Genomic DNA, 22,711 nt, shown 5'->3' with positions numbered 1-22,711 from the left:
GTCTCCACCTCTAAGTGCTGAGTGGAAGGAGGCATGTGGGGAAGAAAAAGAATCTTACCATGAGAAAAAACTGATGGCCACACATGGTAGAGAGCAGAATGTGAGTACAATGTGTCCAGACCACTCCAGAGGTCTTTCTAGGAGTTAAATTTAGATGAAGCAGCTGGGCTTTGGAAGTAATGTCTCCTGGGAGACTCTTACTTACCTTGTTCCCAATGGTCAGGAAAGGGCAGCAGCTAAGAGAGATGGTTTGCAGAGGGAGGCAGGAGCAATGCAAAGGCAGTATCATCCTGTCCTCTTCCTCTATGGGATCTCATTGGCATCTGTGGGATCCCTAGGACTTGGGATGACTGCAGCCCTTGGGGTTTCCATGATCATGAGATCTTCTAGTCCTTGCAGGCTAGGATGGAAGTAGCATGGGGTCAACCTGCACCTGGAAGACTGCAAAGATTTGATGGACTACGAGCTTCAGCTGACCTTTTGTAGGCATAATTGCCCTGCAGATGAGGGCAGTGTGATGCTGTTATTCTAAAAAGTGTCTCTGGTAAGAGCAGGTCCCTTGCACCACTGCCTGAGAATGGAGAGTTACTGACAAGGCTAAATTGTTGGCAGGGTTGTACACACAGGCGAGAAGTCATCTCTGGTGCCACTAAGTACTAGGCCTCACAGGTCTCACCTTCACCAGTGGCTGGCGTTTGGATCTTCCTGCCAAGCAGCTCATCTTTAAGTGCTGATGATAAAGGAACAAAACCAAAGACATATCTACACCTCAAATGTTAGGGATAGTGCAATGACACTGAACATGGAAAGGAAGGATGATGGGACATGATCATCAGCTGCAGAGGGGCAAGGCATGGGGAAGCTGGATGGCTGGTGCATCACCTCGAGGACGGAAAGAGTGTGACTTAACTGTTTCCTGTCCAGTCTTCAACAAAACGTGTGCTTGTGTCTCTCGATGGGACTCCCCAGTGACATAATGTGATTGCCTAAAGGACATCACAAGGCAGTTTCTCAAAAATTTTATTTTAATTTAAATTACAGGGCCAGCCAGATATCTGATAAGAAATTCACTTTTCCTTAGGAGAAAGGAAACACTTCCATGTCATTAACAATTGTATACATCTCCCACTTTTTTTAAAGGGTTAAAAAAAAAAATCACATTGAGTAACTGCCTTAAGCAAAATTAAACCTTTATAACATCAAAGAAACCACACCCAGGATAATCGTTTTGGTAGTAGGAACCTAGTAAATGATCACACATCAAATGCAACTTTCCAATTTTGAATGTTTTCACATTGTTCTGTTTAGAAACAGCCGAGAAGTCCTCTGTGCCTCCAGCTCCTGATGCATTGGTAACACACATTTCTCTTCCACTTCCTCATGTTTGCCCAGATGGAAGCTGTTTGCTGTCTGAGGCTCTAAGAGCAAGCTTGGCAAGGAGACCCAGCCAGGTGTAATGACTGCTGTCCACTAAATCCTGCCTGATTCACAGCATTGGACAAGGGCTGGGTCTGCTCAGCTGAGCCTGCCTCCTGCTGAGGATTTCCTCCTTCAGGAGACTGAATGCTTTCCCTACTTCTAGGGAACATGAATTCTCCCTCTCCCCCCACCCCATCTCACATAACCCCCAGCGGAAAGGGCCTTGGAAACTCTTCATTTAAATGAAATAGAACACACCTGTATCTTCTGGAGTGGTTTTTCTGGCTTGTGTTTCTTGAAGGAAACCTTAAAACCCACTCAAAACACCAGATGGGAGGCTCCTTTTACTGGCCAATGAATCATTCAGTTAGTAAGAGAGGCTAGCAAAGAATAATTATGTCATGTTTTAGTCAGCTACAGCCATGCTGAGTTGGATGGGGCAAACTCTGATTTTTTTGTTAGCTGTGATCTGTGTCACTGAGACAAACAGACACCATTCTAGTAACTTTATGTAGATACAGTTTAGGAGATATTGTTCTGCTGTGGTCACAGTCACAAAAAGTGGTGCAAAATCAGTTGCTTTATAAATACTGATAACTTGCAGCATAAGGAAAAGGACATTAAAAACAATCAATTTCCCCAGGGGACATCTAGGACTAGGGCTCTTCTTTTCCTAAGAGAAGCCAAAGTTTTAATTACTCAGTTTCCTGACTACTGTACTGGGTATCAACTTACTCTAAGAAAGGTGCTCTACAGAGGCCCCAACCCACAAAGAATCAAGAATCAGCATTATTAGCATAATCTGTGTCATTCATAGATATGGCAATCTTAGGACTCATTTTAAATGAGTAAGGCCAATATTCTGCAAGTCCATGTGGCGGCGGACTGAGTTCCGCCTACCAACGGCACCCCATTGGGTACTGAACCCAATGAATTGGTTCTTTTTGTTTTAGTGCTGTGATCCTTAATGTTAAAATCAGCATTTTCATGTGATCTCAAGTATTTCAATTACATATGAGCATTTTTTTTTTTTTTTTTTTTGCAAAACTCAGGTAATAGTTACATACTACTACAATAACATTCCTCTGCTGTACAAATTAAACGATTTAAAAGAAATGAGCATTCTAAGAATTATATACAAAAGAAACCTGTGAGCAGTGTTGAAATGAAACGTAAGGTGTCTGCTAGCTCTACTGTTTTAAAATACCTTCAAAAGTAAAATTAACAAATACCCTTCAACACATCCAGGTTCACAAGTCTCAAGAAAATCAAATGTCAAAAAGTTCTAGAAAGCTGTGAAAAGCATATATACACTTTCCTTATGACCTCACGAAGCGCCACACTTGAGAAGTTGCTAAGTTTCAGTATCAATTTATTTGCACGTCAACTTTATCCTCCCCCAAAGCTCACTCTGGATACAGTTCCCCTCTGATCTCCAAAATAATCCCTGTATACGCCACGTTCCTTTGGTGACGGTGGATGATCTGGCTCTGGGATGTCAAGTGTACCCGTGCCATACTGCAGAGATCTGCAAAGAGCAGTGCCAATGTACAGGTATCAGCTGATGTCGTCAACATCTTTTCCCTAGTCCACTCTCATCGTACATTTGCCTTCGAGAATCCAGCCACATTCAGAACTCATGCAGCAAATGGGGTCTGTGAGTTCTGAAATGACACAGATCAAGGGAAAGACCACGTGCGCTCTAATGTGCAAGCAGCAGCTACGTTCTCCAACCTGGACTGAAAAACAAAAAGGTAAAATGAAAACCGTTCACTTAACAGCAGATTAGCAGTAATGTTCCTCATGAATCATAAGAGTGCCTGATGCTGAGTAGCTAACAGCAAGTGCTGAAGTTGGATGGGATATCGTAGGTGTTTATTGGAAATTAGGCTTCTTGCTGAGCTGGTCTCTTCAAATCCCTGATCTGTTTGACTAAATAGGTCTTCTCATCATTGAACTGCTCGTCCTCCGTCCTGTCGTTTTGAAACTTGCTGAGGAACTCAATGAGTTTGGTCTGGTTCTTGAGGAGGATATCTAGGATGGGCTGTGTCTTGTTGGGGTTGGCCACAAACACCTGCATAAAAGGAAACCACGTAGGTCAGAAAAGCAGTCAATGTCAATGTCCACCCAACAAGCTCCTGGGCAGACAGGACCTTTACCTGGGCAGGTAACTGGCTTTTTTTTTTTTTTTTTGCTTTACAAGAGCTTACTTTTACATGATAGGGAGAAATAATAATGATTACAAGCTTTAGCACAAAGCCTGCCAAGCTCATTCTACCAACTCTGGAACAGAGTAGTTAGGACTAAATACTGATTTTAGAATCAAATGACTGATTCCTGGGCACAGAAGGTCAGATTAGGTCTTAAGAAGATACCCCACCCGACCCCACACCTCTGCTAAGCATTACAAAGTACTTCTGACCTTCACGTTCTCACTTAAGCAGCTGCAGATAGCCTAGATGGGGTGAGCCGGGGAGGAGGATAGCAAGGGAGCTGCTGCCCCTGAGTAACCCTGTGTGCACACTGAAGATAATGAGGCTCATCTCTGACTGTGCTTTCTTATTCTCAGGTCCAAATGTCCCACCCATTTCCAGGTCCCCACTTCCGTTCAAACACTCTGACTGAACTGAGCACCATGTGGGTTACGGGGACCAGGCAGTAATAGTAACTGAAACAAACGGTTCTGGAGGAAAGCACTATCAGTGCAGCCCACCTTGAACACGTGAAAGGCCTCAAACTGGATGTTTCGGCTCTTGTCTCGGAGAAGGTTCATCATTAACTTGAGGTTCTCAGGTTTACTGATGTACTTCGTCATAATCGTGAAGTTGTGTCTATCTAACAGCAGTTCACCGAGAAGCTGAGAACACATTTAGAACATGACATTATTAAGACTTCAAGCCAAGAACAAATAAACAACAAACCCATTTTATAGTCATTGTGAGACTAGAAACTGGTTTGAAAAAAAACAGTAACAAAAATGAAAATGAACAACAATAAATAACCACTACCCAAGAAAGTGGTCAGAAGAAAAGGTACTAGGAATTTCTGTTCACTAATCTCAACTAAGTTCCCCCACGTGTTTTAAATTATACTTAGCAGGACTTTCCAAGATGAAGCACTCTCACACCTGGGTCACAAAGCTGTACGTTCAAGACAATCCTGACTGTTAGGGAGCCACAGCAGGGAGCTGAAACCACTTCTGCCTGTCTTATATTCTGCTTCCTGATATCCCATAGAAACTCACAATGTGCAAATGGCTAGCTACTGCTCAGTTCAGATTTTCCTCCAAGTTGCTCTCGTACTGAGCTCTAGCTGAGGTCCAGTGTGTTCAGTGTGTCAGCGATGTATCTACTAGGAGCAGGCATCCATCAGCAGCATCCTTGTGGATAGCAAGGCAGACAGTCAGGGCATGTCCTGTGCCAGTCTGCCTGTGTTCAGATATGTAACCTTGAGTGTTACTTGCCTTCTCTGTGAGAAACTCAAGTGTGAGCATATGGAAATATAAGCAGGTGCTGGGTCCCAGCGGAGCTCTAGTATTTGACATTTCTAAACAACTGACCTCTAGGCAAATAGCTTCTCATCATACAAAAACAAACACCAAAAAGCAAGACTCAAAACCTGTGGGGCTTCAGGCCTGGCTCAGTGGTTATGTAAGAACACTTGCTGTTCTTGCGGAGGTTCCTCTCACCCGGATGGGCTGCTCATGTCTGTAACCAAAGCTCCAGAAGGATTTCACATGCTCTCTTGGCCTCCTCCAGCACCCCCACTCATATCTCACCACCCCAATCTATGCTACCTGGGATTCATGAAGAATTTATAAAATATGTTTCAGGCCAGCAAGATGGCTCAATGGATTAAGTCTGACAGCCTGAATTCAGTCCTCAAGACCCACGTGGTGGAAAGAGACCTGACTCCCCTAACTTGTCCTCTAACCTCTCCATGTGCCCCACATAAAGTAAGTGCAATGTAATAATTCTTTTCTTTTTTCCCAAGAGAGGATTTCTCTGTGTAACAGTCCTGAACCCCACTCTGTAGAGCAGGCTGGCCTTGGACATTTCCTGCCTCTGCCTCCTTAGTTCTGGGATTGAAGGCATGTACTAGCAATGTAGTAACTTTCATGATTAAAAACTAACTTCAGGCCTCATGTCACTCTGAAGCATATAACTACTACTTTTTAAGAAAAGAAGTGGCCTGCTTGCATTCTAGGAAGACTCAAAAGTGGGTGCGCTATGGGGTGCACCTCTCACTGTGTCCATCCTCTACTGCAGAACTAAAGGCATTCTGAAGAAAGACTGGCTTCAGCCAAGTCACCCAAAAGATGACTGTGAACTCAAAGTATCTGGACAATGAAAATTAAGTTCTACTCAGGGACATAAAGTTGCTGCCAGCAGGGAAGGAATGGTATCTCATCAATACAAGATCAGATATTTTTGAGGAATTCTGAGCAAAGTGGAATTTTAAAATATATCCAGTAAAACATTTAAACAAGATTCTAAATCCTTGCAATCCTACCCCAATTCCTGTAGAGCTACTTCCTGAAAGAATTTAATGTGTTGCTCCATATTTAATAACCACTGTAAGAACACACAGAGGCCAGACAAGGTCAGACAACACACATTTTAAACTTTGTAGGCCATATGGCCTCTGTGACAACCACTCAAATCAGCTGGTACAGCTTCAAACAGGCAAAGATGAGGTATAAAAGTCTTGCAATCCTATAAAACTTTACTTATAAAACCAATCAGTTGGCTGAGTTTGGATTCTAGGCTGCAGTTTGCCAGCTGCATGTGTGGTTTACATGCATGCTCATGTATGTATATAGGCATATGGATGGATAGGTGTGTGTGTGGGTGCTCATGTGTTTAGGCTGAAGATCAATACTTATCTCTTCCTTAGTCACTTTCCCACTTGCAATATTGAGGCAGAATGTCTTTCTTGAACCTTGAGTTTGTTGGTTTAGTGTAGCAAGCCAGCTTGATCCTAGGATCCTGTCTCTACCACCCAAGCACAGGTTGACTGCCACAGCTGCCCAGCGTTCATGTGGGTGCTGGGGATCTGACTCCAATCCTCATGTATGCATAGCAAGTACTTGGTCCACTGAGCTACATCACCAACTCCTTAGTTTGCCAAAGTTTGCTCTAGACTTTCAATCTCATATTTAGCATGTCTAAGGTTCAAGTGGGGTTGTTCATACTCTGTGTTGATAAAAGCGGGCAGAGCTGTGCAGTTCAGTTTCAGGGCTCACATGCTGGTCCCCAACCCTTCTGCCAATCTGGACATGGGATATTTTATCTAGTTGGCTTGAATCCATTATGTTTCTGCAAGGCATGATGGTTTGTGTTTGTCATTTCACTGGGAAATTCAGACAGGATGATTCAAGCCCAACTTTAGCTAGATAGCAAGATCCTGTCTCAAAACCAAAACTGAAACCAAAACCAACAAAAATTTCTTTTCTTTGGGGTTTTTCAAGGCAGGGTTTCATTATGTAGCCTTGGTTGTCCTGGAATTCAGAGAGATCCACCTGACTCTAACTCTGAAGTGTAAAGGCACATGCCACCAATGGCCAGCCCAATAAAAATTTCAATCCTTATAAAAATATTTCAGAATTAAAATATTGCACTGTTAGGAAATGAAGCATCATTCCATCTCCCGTTATATTCTCTTTTGATGTCTCTACCTTACATATGGGAATTTGCCCCAAACAAACCACTAATGGACCCCAAACTCGTGGGTATTTACCCTATACAGGTCACTAGTAAACTCCAAACTCTGAAAATGCCTGACTACACTCAAATCGCAAATGTATTTTCTCCTAAAGTTCTACAACCAACATCGGCATGTACCCACCCGATTCTCCAAATTCAAGTTGCAAATGTACGATGAAGAGAAGAAATGACATATGAAAGATAATTTGCCATACCTTCAGTGACTGTCTCTTTGTCACATAATTTTCTGAATGAAGTAACTTCTCATATTCACTGAAAAACTGAGAACAGAAAACATATATTAGGGTTAAGGAAAAGGAGGCTAGATAACATTATAAAGTTCAGGGGCAGACTTTGAACACCAACAAAGGCCTGTGCTCTTTGCCACCTCAATGCAGGAAGCTCCTGGGACTGGTCCCCTCCAGGCTCCAGCCAGATCCAGAGACAAAGCCCCTCTCTGTACCCTAAATCATCTGCCTAAAGCATTAGCACCTTCTCACAGTTTCCACACTAATTTCTTGGTGTTAGACTACAAAATCCCTACTTATTTTATATACAGGAACTCAATTCGTCTAAACAACAAAGATAAAAATGAACCCATCTTTCAAGGTGTATCAAGCAAGGAGAGAAAATAAAGTTGAGGAGAAACCCAGTAGTGCTATGCAGAGAGAGAACTGGATTCCAAGTGTGAAGGGGAGAGAGCAACATTAGATATGGGGAGGTGAAAAGATATTCCTGAAAGAAATATAAGGAAGTCATCACTTGAGAAACTTGGATAGTGCAAAGCTGCAAATCAGAGCTGATAAGTGGCAACACTAACAAGAACATGTCACCAGCCAACACATGAAAGCCAGGCAATCTGACTCCCCTTCAAGAATGTCAATAGATGATTCTGAGCAACTAGTACACATCTTTTGGATTTTTAATTAATTGTTCCCATGCTTTAGTCATTAAAAAGAAATCATGTACTTTTTCATTAGGACTTCCCTCAGATCTGACCATACTTTACACATTCCTGTTAGTTGTCTCATCAACATCTTTCTAAAATCTTGTTAGGTGATGTCACATCCACAAAGAATATGTAGGAAACTATTTTACTTGTACATTAAAACAGACTTTATTGCCTATAGTAAATTTCTTTAAATAAGGTAGTCTGTGTGGGGGAGGCTTTAAATTAAGATAGTAACATTAGAAAGTTTGAGGCCTTGTGGCAATAAAATAGGTAACAATTACTACTAACTGCTTGCTATGCTTTAGCACTAGCTCTGTGAGCTTTAGCATCAGAAGGCCACACACTCCACACACTCTTATTGGTAGGTGCAGGCTACTCCTGAGGTTAAAGAAGTCACAAAGAGTGAAGAAAGCAGTTGCTTTTGTCTTATTAGCACTTGAAACTAGATCCAGGCAGTTTCATGTTACAGCACTGTCTTCAGCCTTCTTGATGCTGCAGCCCTTTAATACAGTTCCTCATGCTGTGGTGACCTCTAACCACATAATTATTTTGTTGCGATTTCGTAACTGTAATTTTCCCACTGTTATCAATCATAATGTAAATATCTGACATGCAAGATATGTGGAAACCTACAGGTTGAGGACCTCCGTGTTAAGCCTGTGAGGCCTTCAAACCAAACACACACAAAAGGAAATACCCATGTCCAAATACTCACTGCAGAATTAAAGTGCTGTCAATGTTTAAGCCATTTATGAGGCTGCTCACTTAGCTATAGTCTATGATGATGGTGGGAGACAGGGAAGACAAGCACAAAGGACACATGAGGAAGCACAGATTCTGTCTCTAAAAACTGTATAATGCACAACAGGCAAGCAAACGATAAACGATCAACGATATTTAAGACAATGAGTTAAACTACCAGTAGGACATTTATTCTAAGTTCTCTAAATGTGCCTATCAGGTCTTGGGCAGTGTGTGGGAACTACCGTGGCACAGTGATGAGCAGGTGTCAACACAGGCTCCGAAGCCCTGGAGAAGCGGCGTGGCTGAGGGCAGTGGGCCTTCCAAGCACCTGGGACCACTGACAGCTCTCTGAGGTCACAGGGCTGGGCTTGACCAACACTGGCAGAGCTGGAAGCAATGTCCTCATCTTATGAACAGGAGGGTCTCTAAGCCCCGGGCAGTAAGTGCCTTGGCCATGGCTATAAAGAGTAAGCAGAGGCAGGAGCAAAGCTGCAGTCCTGCCTACTCCAGGCCAGTGCTGCTCACAGCCCATCAGCTGCTGTGTCTGTCAGTATACAGCAACTGATGAAAAAGGAAGAAAAAGGGGGGGAGGGACAGACTAAATTCTCTTCGCATCTTAATTAGATTGTCATTCAGGAAAAACCCGACCATTTCCCTCTTCTAAAATAAGAAAACATGCAAGGGGCAACTATTAATCAAGATCAAATTTTGCTTGAGACTAGTACTCTATGTTGTTTCAGTAAAGAAGTAATCATAGTACCATTTACAAATACCATAAAGTCAAATATTCTGATACAAAACCTACCTTAAACCTCCATTTAAGTTAATTTCATTTCTGTTAAAAGAACGTGACAAATGTTCCTTAAAATATTTCACATACTTACTCTATCATAATGCTGTTCCAAAAATTCTGCACTGAGCAATTTATGCCTTGTGAGTAAATCCTAGGAAAAGAAAAAGATGTATTGTTATGGTGGTTCTCCATTAAATCTTAGGAAAGAGAATTCAAAATATTCTGTGCCAAACAAAATGCCTGATAAGCTGCTGTTAAATATCAGCAGACAGTACTTAATATTTCATTATGAATTTTACTCAGGACCATAATAAAGCTAGCCTCCCTGGGTCAGAACTTCCGTCAGGGAATAAGGTAGCTTGGATCTGTCTGGTATTTAGCCAGTCTGACTAAGTACCAGACATATATCCTTGAACATATATAGTCTTGCCTATGGGTCACGTTCTATTCACTATTCGGAGCCTCTCATGAGTTCTCCCTTTCTGTGTATCCAGGAACACTGGGATCTAGAGCTACACTGGCTCAGAGCTGTCTTCTGGAGCGATTCATCCTCTGAATACTGAGTAGTTTTTGAAATGCATTTTTTCTTCAAGGAGAGATCACCTGCCTGGCTCTCCCAGATCCTCCCCTTTCTTGCTACCATAACCTGACAGGATCATGTTACCCACAGTGGCTCCAACACCACCATCTTCTCCTTGGGGAGAGTTAAATGGAAGAAGCACCCCCTAGCTGAGATGAAATTACCAGCAAGGCCACACAAGACCATCAGATATCACATTCCTGGCATGTAGCCAGCACATATCTCTCACCTTGGTGCCAGTTTGGCCATTTGTGCCAGGAGCATGTTATCCATGTCCTCCACGTGGTCAGGGGGCTCCCACACCATTGCTGCTCCTCAATACTCTTCCCTCACCCTCCTGTGCCCAGAGTGCTGACACTATCTGAGTCCTGGCTGTCTTTGCACACAGGGTACTCTCCTTGACATAAGCGCTACTACAGCTCCCTTCATGCCAGGTTGCTGTTCCTGAATGGAGCATTCCCTCCCATCGATGCATTCCAATCACAAGCCCTATCCCACCACTTCAGTGACAGCTAAGACATCACAGCGGTCACTCTATGTTATGATCGCAAATTCATTTCACTTTGCTTTGTACATGACAGTTACATATATGCATGTGAGGTCTCACCTAAAGCTTCTGTGGAACTTGTATTGATTCTGGGATATAAATCCTTGGCACTGCTCACACTGTGACATTCTTCTCAGGCAGGGTGAAAACGTACTGGCCAGTCCCCAGGTCCTCATCCTGTCCTAATATATTCAGCACCCTCACATATGTACTTTACCCAAAGACCAAGTCCTTACCCCAGAGGCTCCTTAGTAAAAGCTAAGCTCTTACAAGGAAAGAAAGCTCTTCTCACAGTGTAAGTGTTCACTGCTTCTGAGTGTGAGTGAGCTACATGTAAGTATTAAGGTCATTTAAGGGAATGTAAATCAAGACTTAGTCTCACTGGAGAAAAAAATACAAGACTGCTGCTTCGTTTATATATCATAAACAGAAGCTTACAACTAAAGAAACTAGTGGTCATACATGCACTCAGTATATACAACTCCACAGGGAGGTAAGTTAGGAGAGGGGAGGGGACGCAGGAGGGATGATCCCGTTTCTCTGCAGTGACTCAGTTATGCCCATGCCTGGGGCATGTCAACAAGTTTCTTCATACTGAATGTGGTTCTTGCATTTAATAATATATATTCCAAAAATATATATTCCAAAAATTGAGCAGAGGCCAATTACATCTCCATGTCTAGTGCTAACCAAAGGAATGCTGCAGAATACCCCATCACAAGAGAAAGCCTGGTTGTTAGGTATTCTGAATGTTATCGTTGCCATACTTAGAGAATAATTTAACAGGAAAGCACAATTTTGACCTAAGAGGACTTTTGCCTTTCTGATAAGATATGAGAATTTAATTCTCCCACGCTTTTAGGGTGTGTGTTTGGGGGGCGGGGGAGTTTACTACAGATACCTAAAACATACCAAAGCATATAAAATGCATCTTTTTTATTCCCACTAGAGGGCAGTCATGTATAGAGTTGCAGAGGGAGACACATGGGGAAACTGCAAACCTGGTCTGATTTGCAAGTGTATTTAAAATTCAAGTCTTTAAATGTTACCTTGAACGTAGCAAATGCATCTGAAGCTATGTCAAATGTTGACATTTCAACATATCTGAAGAAATCATAAAACTGTTCCGACCATAATATGATTTTTGCAAGTGGTTCATGTCTGATGCACTCTCTTAACATTATTCCACAATTAAGAGCTATTTCTGGAGATTCATACCTGTAAAAACAAAACAAAACAAATAAAAGCCATGTATGATTGCTCTTTCAAAACAGCAAAAATGAGCACTTCAAACTTTCTCAACAGAAGTTTCACACACTCCTAAGTGACCACAGCAGGTTACAAAAGGTACTTCTCTCAAGAGTACATAGCAAAGTCACTACATGTGGCACCTACAGCTGTTCGCAGAGATGGACAGCTACCTGCAATTAAGAAAAATCAGTTATGGCAGGGACCACAAGAACAGAAGTTGTGTTTGAAAAAGAAGTGCTAGGGTCATAGGTCAGCTATCCATGAGCTTTTTTTTTTTTTTTAACCCACTGTGTTCACAACAACCAGAACAACAACAACAACAACAACAAAAACAAAAAACAAAACAGAAGAGTAATAGAGAATTTAGAGAATTCCCTTTCCAAATTCAGGAATTCAGTAGAAACAGTATAAACACAGGTCTATCAAAGATACAGCATTTTATGCATCACTGTTTCAACACTCACAACAGTACTTCCAGACTCTTGGAAACATGTAAATCCCATAAAACTGTAAGCCTCATTCTAAGGATTTTACAGAGCATCTCCACCACAGAGAACCTGGGCCCTGAGGCCCTGGAGCCTTCTCACCAACTCTCCAAACACAGCCTTTTCCTCTGTTCTCAGCACCACATCAGCATCTCTTCCCTTGTGATCAGAAAGAAAACCTCACAGTGAGTAGAGTAGGGGCCATCCCCTTCTCAAAGCACACTGCCTTTCACAGGCTGACACCTGCTACACACATTGGCTCTATTTCTTTCCCACAGGGTTTTTTTTTTTTTTTTTTTTGGTAGTCAAACAACATTTTCCAATACTCTAGTGACTTCCTCTTGGCTAAAACAGAACTAACCAATATCCATCTAAGTAATGTTCTGATGGTGCTGACTTTTGCTAGTCTATCTTTTGTCTTTCTCTTTTTGGTTCTGGTGATCAAATCCAAATGCTGGGTAAGTATTCCATCACTGGGCTACACCCTACCCAGTACTATCCCTTTCTTAAAAAATAGGGAAGAGAAAACTCCTCCCAGTTCTCCTTTTTATCTCCCTGGTGGTTCCCCTTTCTTCCTTCTGAGGTCTTCACCTGCTAAGGAGAGCCCACAATCTCACGGCCCCCACCACTGTGACTGAGTTTCCTTCCCTCCTTCCACTCTGAGTGGTGGTTGGGTATTTTCCAATGTCTCTGAGAGCCTCAAGTAAAGGTCTACATAAGCCAAACATATCTAACATGATCTCTCATCCCTCCACTCCAAAGCCAGACCCAGTGCCCCTGCCTACTCAGGTCTGCATTTTAGCAGCACTGCTTAGTCTTCGATGTCAGGTCTAACAGACCTTCCATGACGGTGGGATGTTTTGTACACATGCTGCCCATTATGTCGGTTTCTAAGCCACTGGTGGTTATTGAACATTTGAAATGTGACTAGTGCAAATGAGGGATGGGATAGCCATAATTTAAAATTAAGTCACTATATATGGTTAGTAATTATTAGACAATACAGCTCAAAAATTCCTTCTTCCTATCCTAGCTCCAAATCTTCAACTTTCTATGTTTGGAATCATCTGGGCCTTTTCCTATTTCTTTTGAAGTCTTAGTTTTTTGACTTCTTTCTATCTATTCCCACTGCTGTTAACTCATTAAGAACTGCAAATGTGTTATATTAGCACATTTGCTTAAGCTCTGTCTTAAAACATCTACCCAACAAACAAATTTACCACCAGCATTTATTTCTGAGTTAGCAGTCTAAAACTACAGCTAAACAAACAGACTTATGTCTGATTTTTCCCTTATTAGATCTACTTACTGCTCTGGGACAAACCATCTCCTAGCCTGGCATAAAATGGCTGCTGATCACATGGTATTCATTCCTGCCCTGGACCTTTACACCAGTGACATGCCATCAGGATGCTTTCTTCTTCTGTCTACATAAGTTCTCAGTTCTCTGTAACTCCTATTGTAAGATCCTTTCCTTTTACCGACCCTTGCAAACCCACTTACCCTCTGAAATCCTGTAGTCTTAACATGTTGCCTAGCAGCACTAACCTTGTCCTTTCATTGTACATATGCTCAACAGAGCAGGACTACACTCCTCTGCCTCCCTGAGGGCATGGCACTCAGCATGCAGACTGGCTTATTTGATTAAAATTTCTGTTTACAAGGTAGCTGATCACACTATTAATCTTTCTTATCTCTGGTAAACAGGAGACTAGCAGGGCAAGTGTTAAGGCAGTCTGGTACAAGTTTGGCAGGTCTTAATGGGAGTTTGTCAAGCTTTTCTCAATGATTAAACCATAAGCCAGTGAGTACAAGGCAAACAGTTACACCTGTACAACCTACTCACACTAGGTTAATGGAGATCACATTAGATCCAGTAAAATTCTACTGTTTCCAAATCCAGGCCAATGCCAGTACTTCCCATATGCACACTAGAATTAGCAGCACAACCAGCCAATGACAGACTATCTTAAAAGGTGGCTTACATACAGTGCTTCTTAAAGCATGCTACAGGTCAGACAGGAATCATATAAAATGAGTGAGGTATCAGAAAGAAAAGAAGCCATCACAGGACAATTGGGTTGTGCCAAAAGAACAAAGGAGCCAACCAAAGGCACAAAGTGGCCTAAGATGGGACAACTTAAATTTAAAAAAGTAATGTTTACATGTCTGTGATGGTTAATATACTGAACATCAACTCAAAAAGAATAAGAATCCGCTAAGAGGCCAGCCTCTCAGCACGCCTGTGAGGAATAATGTAGACTAGGTTAGCCTCTGGGCATGCTTGTGAGGGAGTATCTTGAGTATGTGAGATGGGAAGACTGCCACTGCACGAGCTAGGCATTCAGTCTTGGACAAAATAAAAAGGTGAAAGTGAGCTGTGCACCAGCATTCATCACTTTCTGGCTGTGGTGCAATGTGACCACTGCTCCAAGCTCCTTCCACTGTGGCTTCCCACTATACTCAACTGCGATTACAAAGTCAAACCCTTCCTTTAGTTGCTTCTGTTGGGATTATTTTACTATAGCAACAGGAAAAGTAACTAATACAACACCCAATATCTGAGTTAATAACAATGCTTAAACAATATATTCAATGCTTATCCAAGTTACTGGCTAGAGCACCAACAAATTAAAATAATGGCACTGGCTTTCCCCATACAGATTCTATCTGGAAACATCAAAGTTCGTCAGCTTTATGGAAGAAAAACATTTAATTAGAAGCAATACCAAAATCTAAGTGAACTCTCATTTATTTATTTATTTACTTATTAATTGACTGATTGGAGGCAGGGACTAGCTATATAGCACTGAATAGCATCAAACTCATGAAGATCTACCTTCCTCTGCCTCCCACATGCTATGATTAAAAGTCTGTGACACCACACTGATATTTTAAACTAAGATAATATCCCTGGTATATATAAAAATAGGTGAAAGTATGATAGCAAACTTCAAAATGTACAGACAGATAAGACCTGTACCTAATGATTACTCTCAACTTCATTTCAGTGGGACAATGGCTAGAAGTAAAACAGGTAGCAGGCACCTTGTTACTGAGTTCATCCCAAGGAACTCATGCATTTCTCATCCAAGGGATGAGAGATGGTAAAACATGCTAAATAAAACCATAGTAATGTAAATTTAAAATACATAACTAAAATAATTTTCAGAGACACTCAGTCTCACTACAGAGCTCAGGCTAGCCTATTAAACTTTCTATGCAGCAGAACAAAATGACTGTGGTCTTGGAGGGGGTTTCCTGCTTTTGCCTCCTAAGTGACAGTATAGTCATGTGTCATCACGCCCTACTAAAGTAAGTAGCTTTCTACAGAACAATTACATACATTTTTAACATGCTTAAAAATTACATACATTTTTAGAAAATGAGGGGATTAACTATTATAGATTAGTAGAAAGCTAAAAGTTTTATCTATAAAATTCAGTTTGTAGACCTTGTTAAAAAATTTTTACACAAACTAATTTTGTTAAAGAAATACAAAAAGCTGGGCACTGGATTGTACCAGGTGTGTAGAAGGTACTGTGGTTGTTATAGCTTGCATGGTACGCACACTGTATATGCAGGACAGACATGGGCAAACAATGCAGTCAAATTGTGTGTAAGAAAGAAAGAAAGAAAGAATGGCATAAGGTTAATGACTGTGATGAGGGGTGTTGGGTAGGGAAGTTTTGCAGTCTTTTCTTTATGGTGTGCTTAGTTCCCTAATAGACTGTAGTGGAAGGGATATGGGAGAGGATACCAAGTCAAGCTCCAGCCTCAGGCTTTTCCTTCTTGCCTCTGGCTGAGCATTCTGTTCTGACAAGCTCAGATGAGAGCTTTAAATATTAAACTATCCTTCAAAAATCTTATTTTAGACTAGAGTGTCAGCTCACTTTTAATCTTATCATTCAGAAAGAAAACAGAGGTAGCAAGGGTTACAATGAGATCCTAATAGTTTTTTTTTTTTTAAATACACTGTCTAAAAAAAATTGACATCAAAGCTGTCGTGAAATAACAAAGTATTAACTAATTTATAGGTTTTAATAAACCTCTGGTTTCATTAATACAGTTCTAAGAACACCCAAATTTCAGGCTATTCACACAGCACGTTTCTAAAGGGACACAGGACTGATATAACAAAAGTTCTGTTCAGCAACACATGAAGAAGCAACACGGATGGGTAGAAACAGAAAGGAGGAAGCAGGATGTTGGCATGTGACATGTCACTGACTCATGCTTTGTCTAAGCAAGTCTGAACTTGGGGGAAGTGTTAGACCACAGAGATACAACAAGTCCACATGAGGTAAGCTGTAAACCTATGGGGAGGGGAGCAAGCTGCTGGCCCACTGTTGAGCACAACGCTGCCCGTGCTGGGATGACCCGGTGAGCCGGCAAGCATTGCTGATTACCTTGCCAGCCAGGTAGATCATTTCATTTTTGTTAAACTTAGATCTTAAGTTTTAAAAATTTTGTTTCTGAAATGGACAACCACATCATGAATGCCTGCTAGCCCAGGAGTAACTTCAGGAAATGCACTGTGCTGACCCCACAGTGCATGCTCTGCTGAATGGAGGTGAGGAGCACGCATGCCCCACTAGGAGGTTCCCACTGCTGTGAGGTGTGCAGGTCAGGTGCAGAGGAGGTATCCTTACACTCACAACTTGGCTGGGATTTCAATGGACTTCAACTGTTTCAATCTTACAGACAAAAATAAGACTCTATTTCTTTCCTAAGGGGTCACAATTCACCCCATTTTAAGTTTACATCTACAGGGCATGTTTGTGTTAGTGTAGCTTACAGGTCAAAACATTAAAAGGGCAGTATGTTTAAGAGCTACAGAAAAGTAAGATTAAAAAAAAAAAAACTATAGAGAAAATCTTCCCATATTCACCAGCCTGTTTATCTTTCCCCACCCAAGCAATTTTTCCTTTTTATTTTCAACTAAGAATATAAACTTTATCACATTGTACATACCCTTTCAATAACATGAACAAAATATTCTGTTGGGTGCAGATGTATTCAACAGTAGGAGTTCTTGTACCAATTTGTCTTCTGAGAATATTGTTGAAAATTTGAGCCACGTCTTTTTTGCCCTATTAGGAATACAATCATTAAAATATTTACCTGTCTAAATATTAAAATGTCCATCCACCCTTCAATATAAAGTCAAAGAGCCATTGTGTATTAGTCAAGACTGAGTATCTGACTTTACAACATTTGTAGACATGAAAATTCTTATTTTATCTAGTTATAAACCCAAATTTTTGGTTTTAATAGTGTATACTTTTTAAACACAACTTTATCAACGAAGTGAAATCTCATCACAATCCAAAAGTGTTTCAACCACCACTAATACTCAGAAGCACACTCAGTATGGAAAGCAGATGTGGACAGCACACTTACCACCTATAGAGGTATGAACCTACATAAGTGGATATTTCTGTTGTGAATAATAGCGTGTATACTTTCTTTTACAGAAAAGGGAAGAGATTGTATTCTGGGTGTAATGATGTCAGAGAATTCTATAAAAAGCTGAGCTTTAATAGCAGGCAGATAAACTCTTCTATTAAACTATGTCACATAGGAAAAACTTAAAATATATTAATAACAAAAGCACTAAGTGTCACGATACAGTAGTTCAGAGATGAGAACTTTACAAACACCACTGCACAAAACAGACAGACTATCTACTGAACCTTAACAAATCAGGAAGCTGCCTAAGAAATTAATAAAGGAGAACTGACTGGCCCCCAAGAAATATTTCAGAACAGCCACTGTCACAAGGCTAAGGAAGCCCAGAGAGCATTGAAGCCCATAGACAGATCATCCGGGAGCCTGTGTTAGCTCAGGTGCAGTAATCAAATCCAAATCAGCCCCATGGCACACACTTAAAAAAAAAAACCAAACCAAACCAAACAAAAAACCCCTGATGCCTCTAAAGTCTCAAATGAATATTAAATATTCAGTGTTCAGTTTAGGGAACAAAATGGGTAGAGATGAAGGAGAAGGATTAGATATCCCAAATGCACCCCTCAAGTTAGACAGAAAAATACAGTTAGAATTTGATAAACTATTAAATATAAAGTCAGACGTGTATCTTAGTTCTATCTTCTCTAGAGCAGGACAAAAATGTTTATTTTTTGTTTATTATGTCCTTTCCACCAAATCTGCACAAATCTGCACTCATGACAGCCAGAGTGGCTGCTTTGTGACCAAGTAGAGTTCATTGTATATATGCTTTTCAGGCTGGAATCAAGGACCATTATCTTCATGAACTCACTATACACCTAACATGTCATGATCCAATTGCATAACTTGAGGTAACAAAATGAGGGGTGAGGGTGAGTGGGTCCCTAAAGAAAGCAGGCTATGGCGACCAAGAGTAAAAGGCTTGGTGGTTATTTTGCTCCAGCAGATGGGTCAATAAGTACAGACCCCAATTACCAGAGACAAATTTTACACAAGTCCAAAATGCAGAATTGGGAACAAAATCTGCTATTTTAACATTACATTAAATAAAAAATTTAAAAGCAGTGTTGAATAAGCACAAAACACAAAATACACGATCGCTTCACTAATGAACGTTTTTTTTAGGATTTTCTAACATTTGCTCATTCCTTAACCCAGAGAATAGCTGTTTATGAAATACAACCTAAATGAAAGGGCATCACAAACACCCAAGAAACTTCACATACACTGTGGTGAAATATGTGTACAAAGGTCAGGAGGCCCTGGATCCCCAGGGATCTTAAAATGTTCCAAAGGATAGAATGTATGAAAGAGGACCATAAAGAAAGTTTCTGAAGACCGAGAAACACATTTCTTACCTCAAAGTCAATGAGCTGTAAATCAGCTACCAGAGTGCTAAGGAGTCCACTATTGTACAGCTCTTGAGCCAGCTGAGCTACGGCTTCTGTCTGAGGTTCTTTTTCATTTGTGCCGTACAGAATTTCTTTCATGGCAACCAAATTTTTGGAAACTTCTTCTGTAGCCTGATTTTGGGAGGAAGGTGTAGAAGAGAAAAACAACTCATTTTAACAAACACATATATATCACATCTGTGTTAGCCAAAATCCATTTTCTGTATTATTTACTCTCAGACCTGTGTGTAAGCTCCATCTCTGTCCTCAGGAGCTGGATACTGTACATGTGTATACGAGAGAGAGAGAGAGAGAGAGAGAGAGAGAGAGAGAGTACACTCCCCAAGAAAGGGAGACTTGCACAGATTATAAAATGGAACCCCAGCTAACATACAGTAGAAAAAGGAATGATAAGACTAGTTTCCTCCTCAAGCTCAGAAAAGCACTATGGAAGAGGCGTGTGTGTGTGTGTGTGTGTGTGTGTGTGTGTGTGTGTGTGTGTGTGTGTGTGTGTGTGTGGTATCTCTAACCATCAAGTGTCAGGGATCTAGAACAGTACAAAGCAGAGATAAGGGAAAAGTACAGGGTCTGTATTGTATTATAGTTTGAATCTGAAGTACCCACAAAAGACTCATAGATGGAAAGCTTGGTTGTAGTTGATAGACTTTGGGGAAATGACTGGATCGGAAGGGCTCTAATCCACTGATGAATTAATAAGCTGATGGCATTGTTGAGAAATTAAGGACTAGTTGGGGGAAGAAGGTTACTGGGAATGTGCCCCTTCCCTAGACCCATCTTCTCTTACTGTTTGATTCCTGGCTGCCACAAGGTAGGCAGTTTTCCATCAAGGTCATGTTTCTGGCTTGTCTCATGACTAAAAGCAATGGACTTCTGAAACTGTAAACCTGAACTGGTTAATTTTTTGTCAACCTTACACAAGCAAGAATCATCTGGGAAGAAAGAATCTTAATTGAGAAAATGTTTCCATTTCACAGGTCCTTGATATTTTTTTTTGATTAATAATAGATGTAGGCAGCCCACTGTGGGTGTGGTATAAGAGTAAACTGAGCAAACCATGAGAGCAAGCCAGTAGCAACATTGCCCCATGGCCTCTGCTTGAGTTTCTGCTCTGATTTCCTTCATGATGAACTGTAAGCTGCAAGATGAAATAGTCTTTCCTCTCCAAGTCACAGGGCATCAAGCAGAACACTCAATGTGGTTTATACCTCAATAGTTACACAAAGAAGCCTAGCCTACATTCTGATTTCATCTTACCCAACAAAGCTTAACATGAAGCTCAGATAGATATCAAAAATACAAGCAACCAAAAGAAATGACACTGATTAACAGAATGTTAAAAAAATCTCTAACTATATGCTACACATTTAAGAAAAACCAAGGATATTAAATAGAGCAACTGAAGATATGAAGACTTAGAAATAGAAGCTATAATATTTGAGGCCAAAACTAGAGTGGATATCAACAGCAAAGAAAAACTTTGCAAAGATGAGTAGTAATAACTATCCAAAAACCATGGAGGGTCAAATAGAGTAGGATACCACATTTGTGAGCTTTAGAGTGACTTAGAGTAATATATAACTATAGGCAGGGCAAAGGGCAGGCAAAATATTGGGAAATGTGATGAATGAAAACAATTCTGAATTTGCCAGGTACTCCTTTAATCCTAGTACTTGGGAGGTAGAGCCAAGAAGACGTCTATGAGTTGGAGACCAGGCGTCTCTACATAGTTCCAGGATAGTGAGGGACCGTCTCAAAAAAACAAACAAAACAAAACAAAACAAAAAAACAAAAACAAACAAACAAAAAACACCCAAAATCAAAAAATATAAATTTTATTAAAATTGCCAAGACAAATACCGATAAAAGGCAAATAAACTCAAGAATAAGAAAAACAGGGATAAGGTGGCTGGAGAGATGGCTCAGTAGTTAAGAGCACTGCACTGGCTGCTCTTCCAGGCGACCAAGGTTTGAGTTCCAGCCCCACACATGTATTCAAAACAGTCTGGCAACTCCAGTTATAGGGAACATTATGCCCTCTTCCAACCTCCTGGGCACCAGGCATGTATGTGGTGTACAAACATACATGTAGGCAAAATACTCACACAAATTTGAAAAAGCAAAAAAAAAAAAAAAAAAAAAAAAGACTATATGGAGATTAAGAGCTAAAGAGATGGCTGTGGTTAAAAACATTTGTTGTGCAATAATGAGTTCAGATCCTACCACCCACATTATGCCTCTAACTCCAACTTAGAGGATTTCAACATCCTCTTCAGGGTTCCACATGTTCACATGAGTTGTGGGATATGTGTACACTGTGTGAAGATGTATTTGCTGTGACTGGTGTAATAAAAAACTGAATGGCCAATAAATAACTAGGTGGGAGGTATAGGTAAGATTTCCTGGGAGAGAAAGAGGTGATGAATCTAGAGACTTCTTGACAGAAACTACTAAGTCAAAAGATACTGGAGACTTGTTTGAACTATTGAGAAAAACATACAACCAAGCTATCATCCTAGAATTTTATACTCCAATGAAAATGTTTCATAAATAAAGATAATTCTACATAGTGAGACCCTGTTTCAAAATAAAACAACAAAAAACAAAACAAGAAAGTGAACCTTTGAGATGCATTAAAACTAAAAGATTCAAATGAGAAGAAAAAACGTGAGTAAATACGAAGTTTTCCTTCACTATCAATTTAAAGAAAATTTGGTTATTTAAAGCAAAAATAATATAGTCTAAGGTTTTGAATGTAGAACTAAAAATACATGACAGAAGTAACTCGAGAAGTAATGGAAATAGAGTGTTGTAAGGGGCAACCAATGCAATATCCTATTTCCCAAAGAGAGACTATTAGAAGCTAAAGATGCTATTAACATATGCCTTACAGCAAATACTTAGAGAAAAACCCCACACAGATGAAGGTGGTAGCAAATGCTTATGATCTATGACTTGGGAATCCATGGCAGCAGGATTCAGAGTTTAAGACCAGCATGAGCTATACAGTAAATTCAGTGCTAGCTTATATTATTACATGGTGTGAATCTATCTCATTAAAAACAAGCAAGCAATCAAAAACCAAACCCATCAAAATATTGTAGGCTTACTATAGATCAGCAAAGGTGAATTGAATGGAATGAAGAGTAAAACAGGAAAAGGCAGTAAAAATCTACCTAAAAAGAAATAAGAAATAAACCTGGGGTCGAAATAACTCAGATTTATAGGACACCACCTATATGACAGTATTAGGAAGAATTATCCAGTCCACGAAATCCCTTTACAACCAACAATGAACATCTTACCAAATGATCACACAACATCACCTTGAGTATTCCCTCTGGCAATGCTGTATTA

General features: G+C 40.6%; 1 protein-coding gene across 3 annotated transcripts in view; it reads right to left on the bottom strand.

Annotated features, from left to right (window-relative positions):
- Positions 1 to 1,003: 1,003 nt before the first annotated feature.
- Cab39 (calcium binding protein 39) overlaps positions 1,004 to 22,711 on the bottom strand; it is a 59,146-nt gene continuing 37,438 nt past the window's right edge. For all 3 annotated transcript variants that reach the window (XM_051190630.1, XM_051190631.1, XM_051190633.1), the window contains 7 exons: positions 19,304 to 19,468; positions 17,451 to 17,569; positions 11,790 to 11,958; positions 9,705 to 9,764; positions 7,340 to 7,405; positions 4,133 to 4,276; positions 1,004 to 3,493 (listed from right to left, as the gene is read on the bottom strand). In XM_051190630.1, coding sequence (XP_051046587.1) covers positions 3,305 to 3,493; positions 4,133 to 4,276; positions 7,340 to 7,405; positions 9,705 to 9,764; positions 11,790 to 11,958; positions 17,451 to 17,569; positions 19,304 to 19,468 — 912 coding nt within the window. In that variant the 3' untranslated portion in view covers positions 1,004 to 3,304. The remainder of the gene's footprint in view (positions 3,494 to 4,132; positions 4,277 to 7,339; positions 7,406 to 9,704; positions 9,765 to 11,789; positions 11,959 to 17,450; positions 17,570 to 19,303; positions 19,469 to 22,711) is intronic.

The sequence above is a fragment of the Phodopus roborovskii genome, unplaced genomic scaffold (genome assembly GCF_943737965.1).
Source record: "Phodopus roborovskii unplaced genomic scaffold, PHOROB, whole genome shotgun sequence".
NCBI classification, from domain to species: Eukaryota; Metazoa; Chordata; class Mammalia; order Rodentia; family Cricetidae; genus Phodopus; species Phodopus roborovskii.
This window is presented reverse-complemented; position numbering and strand designations above follow the sequence as displayed.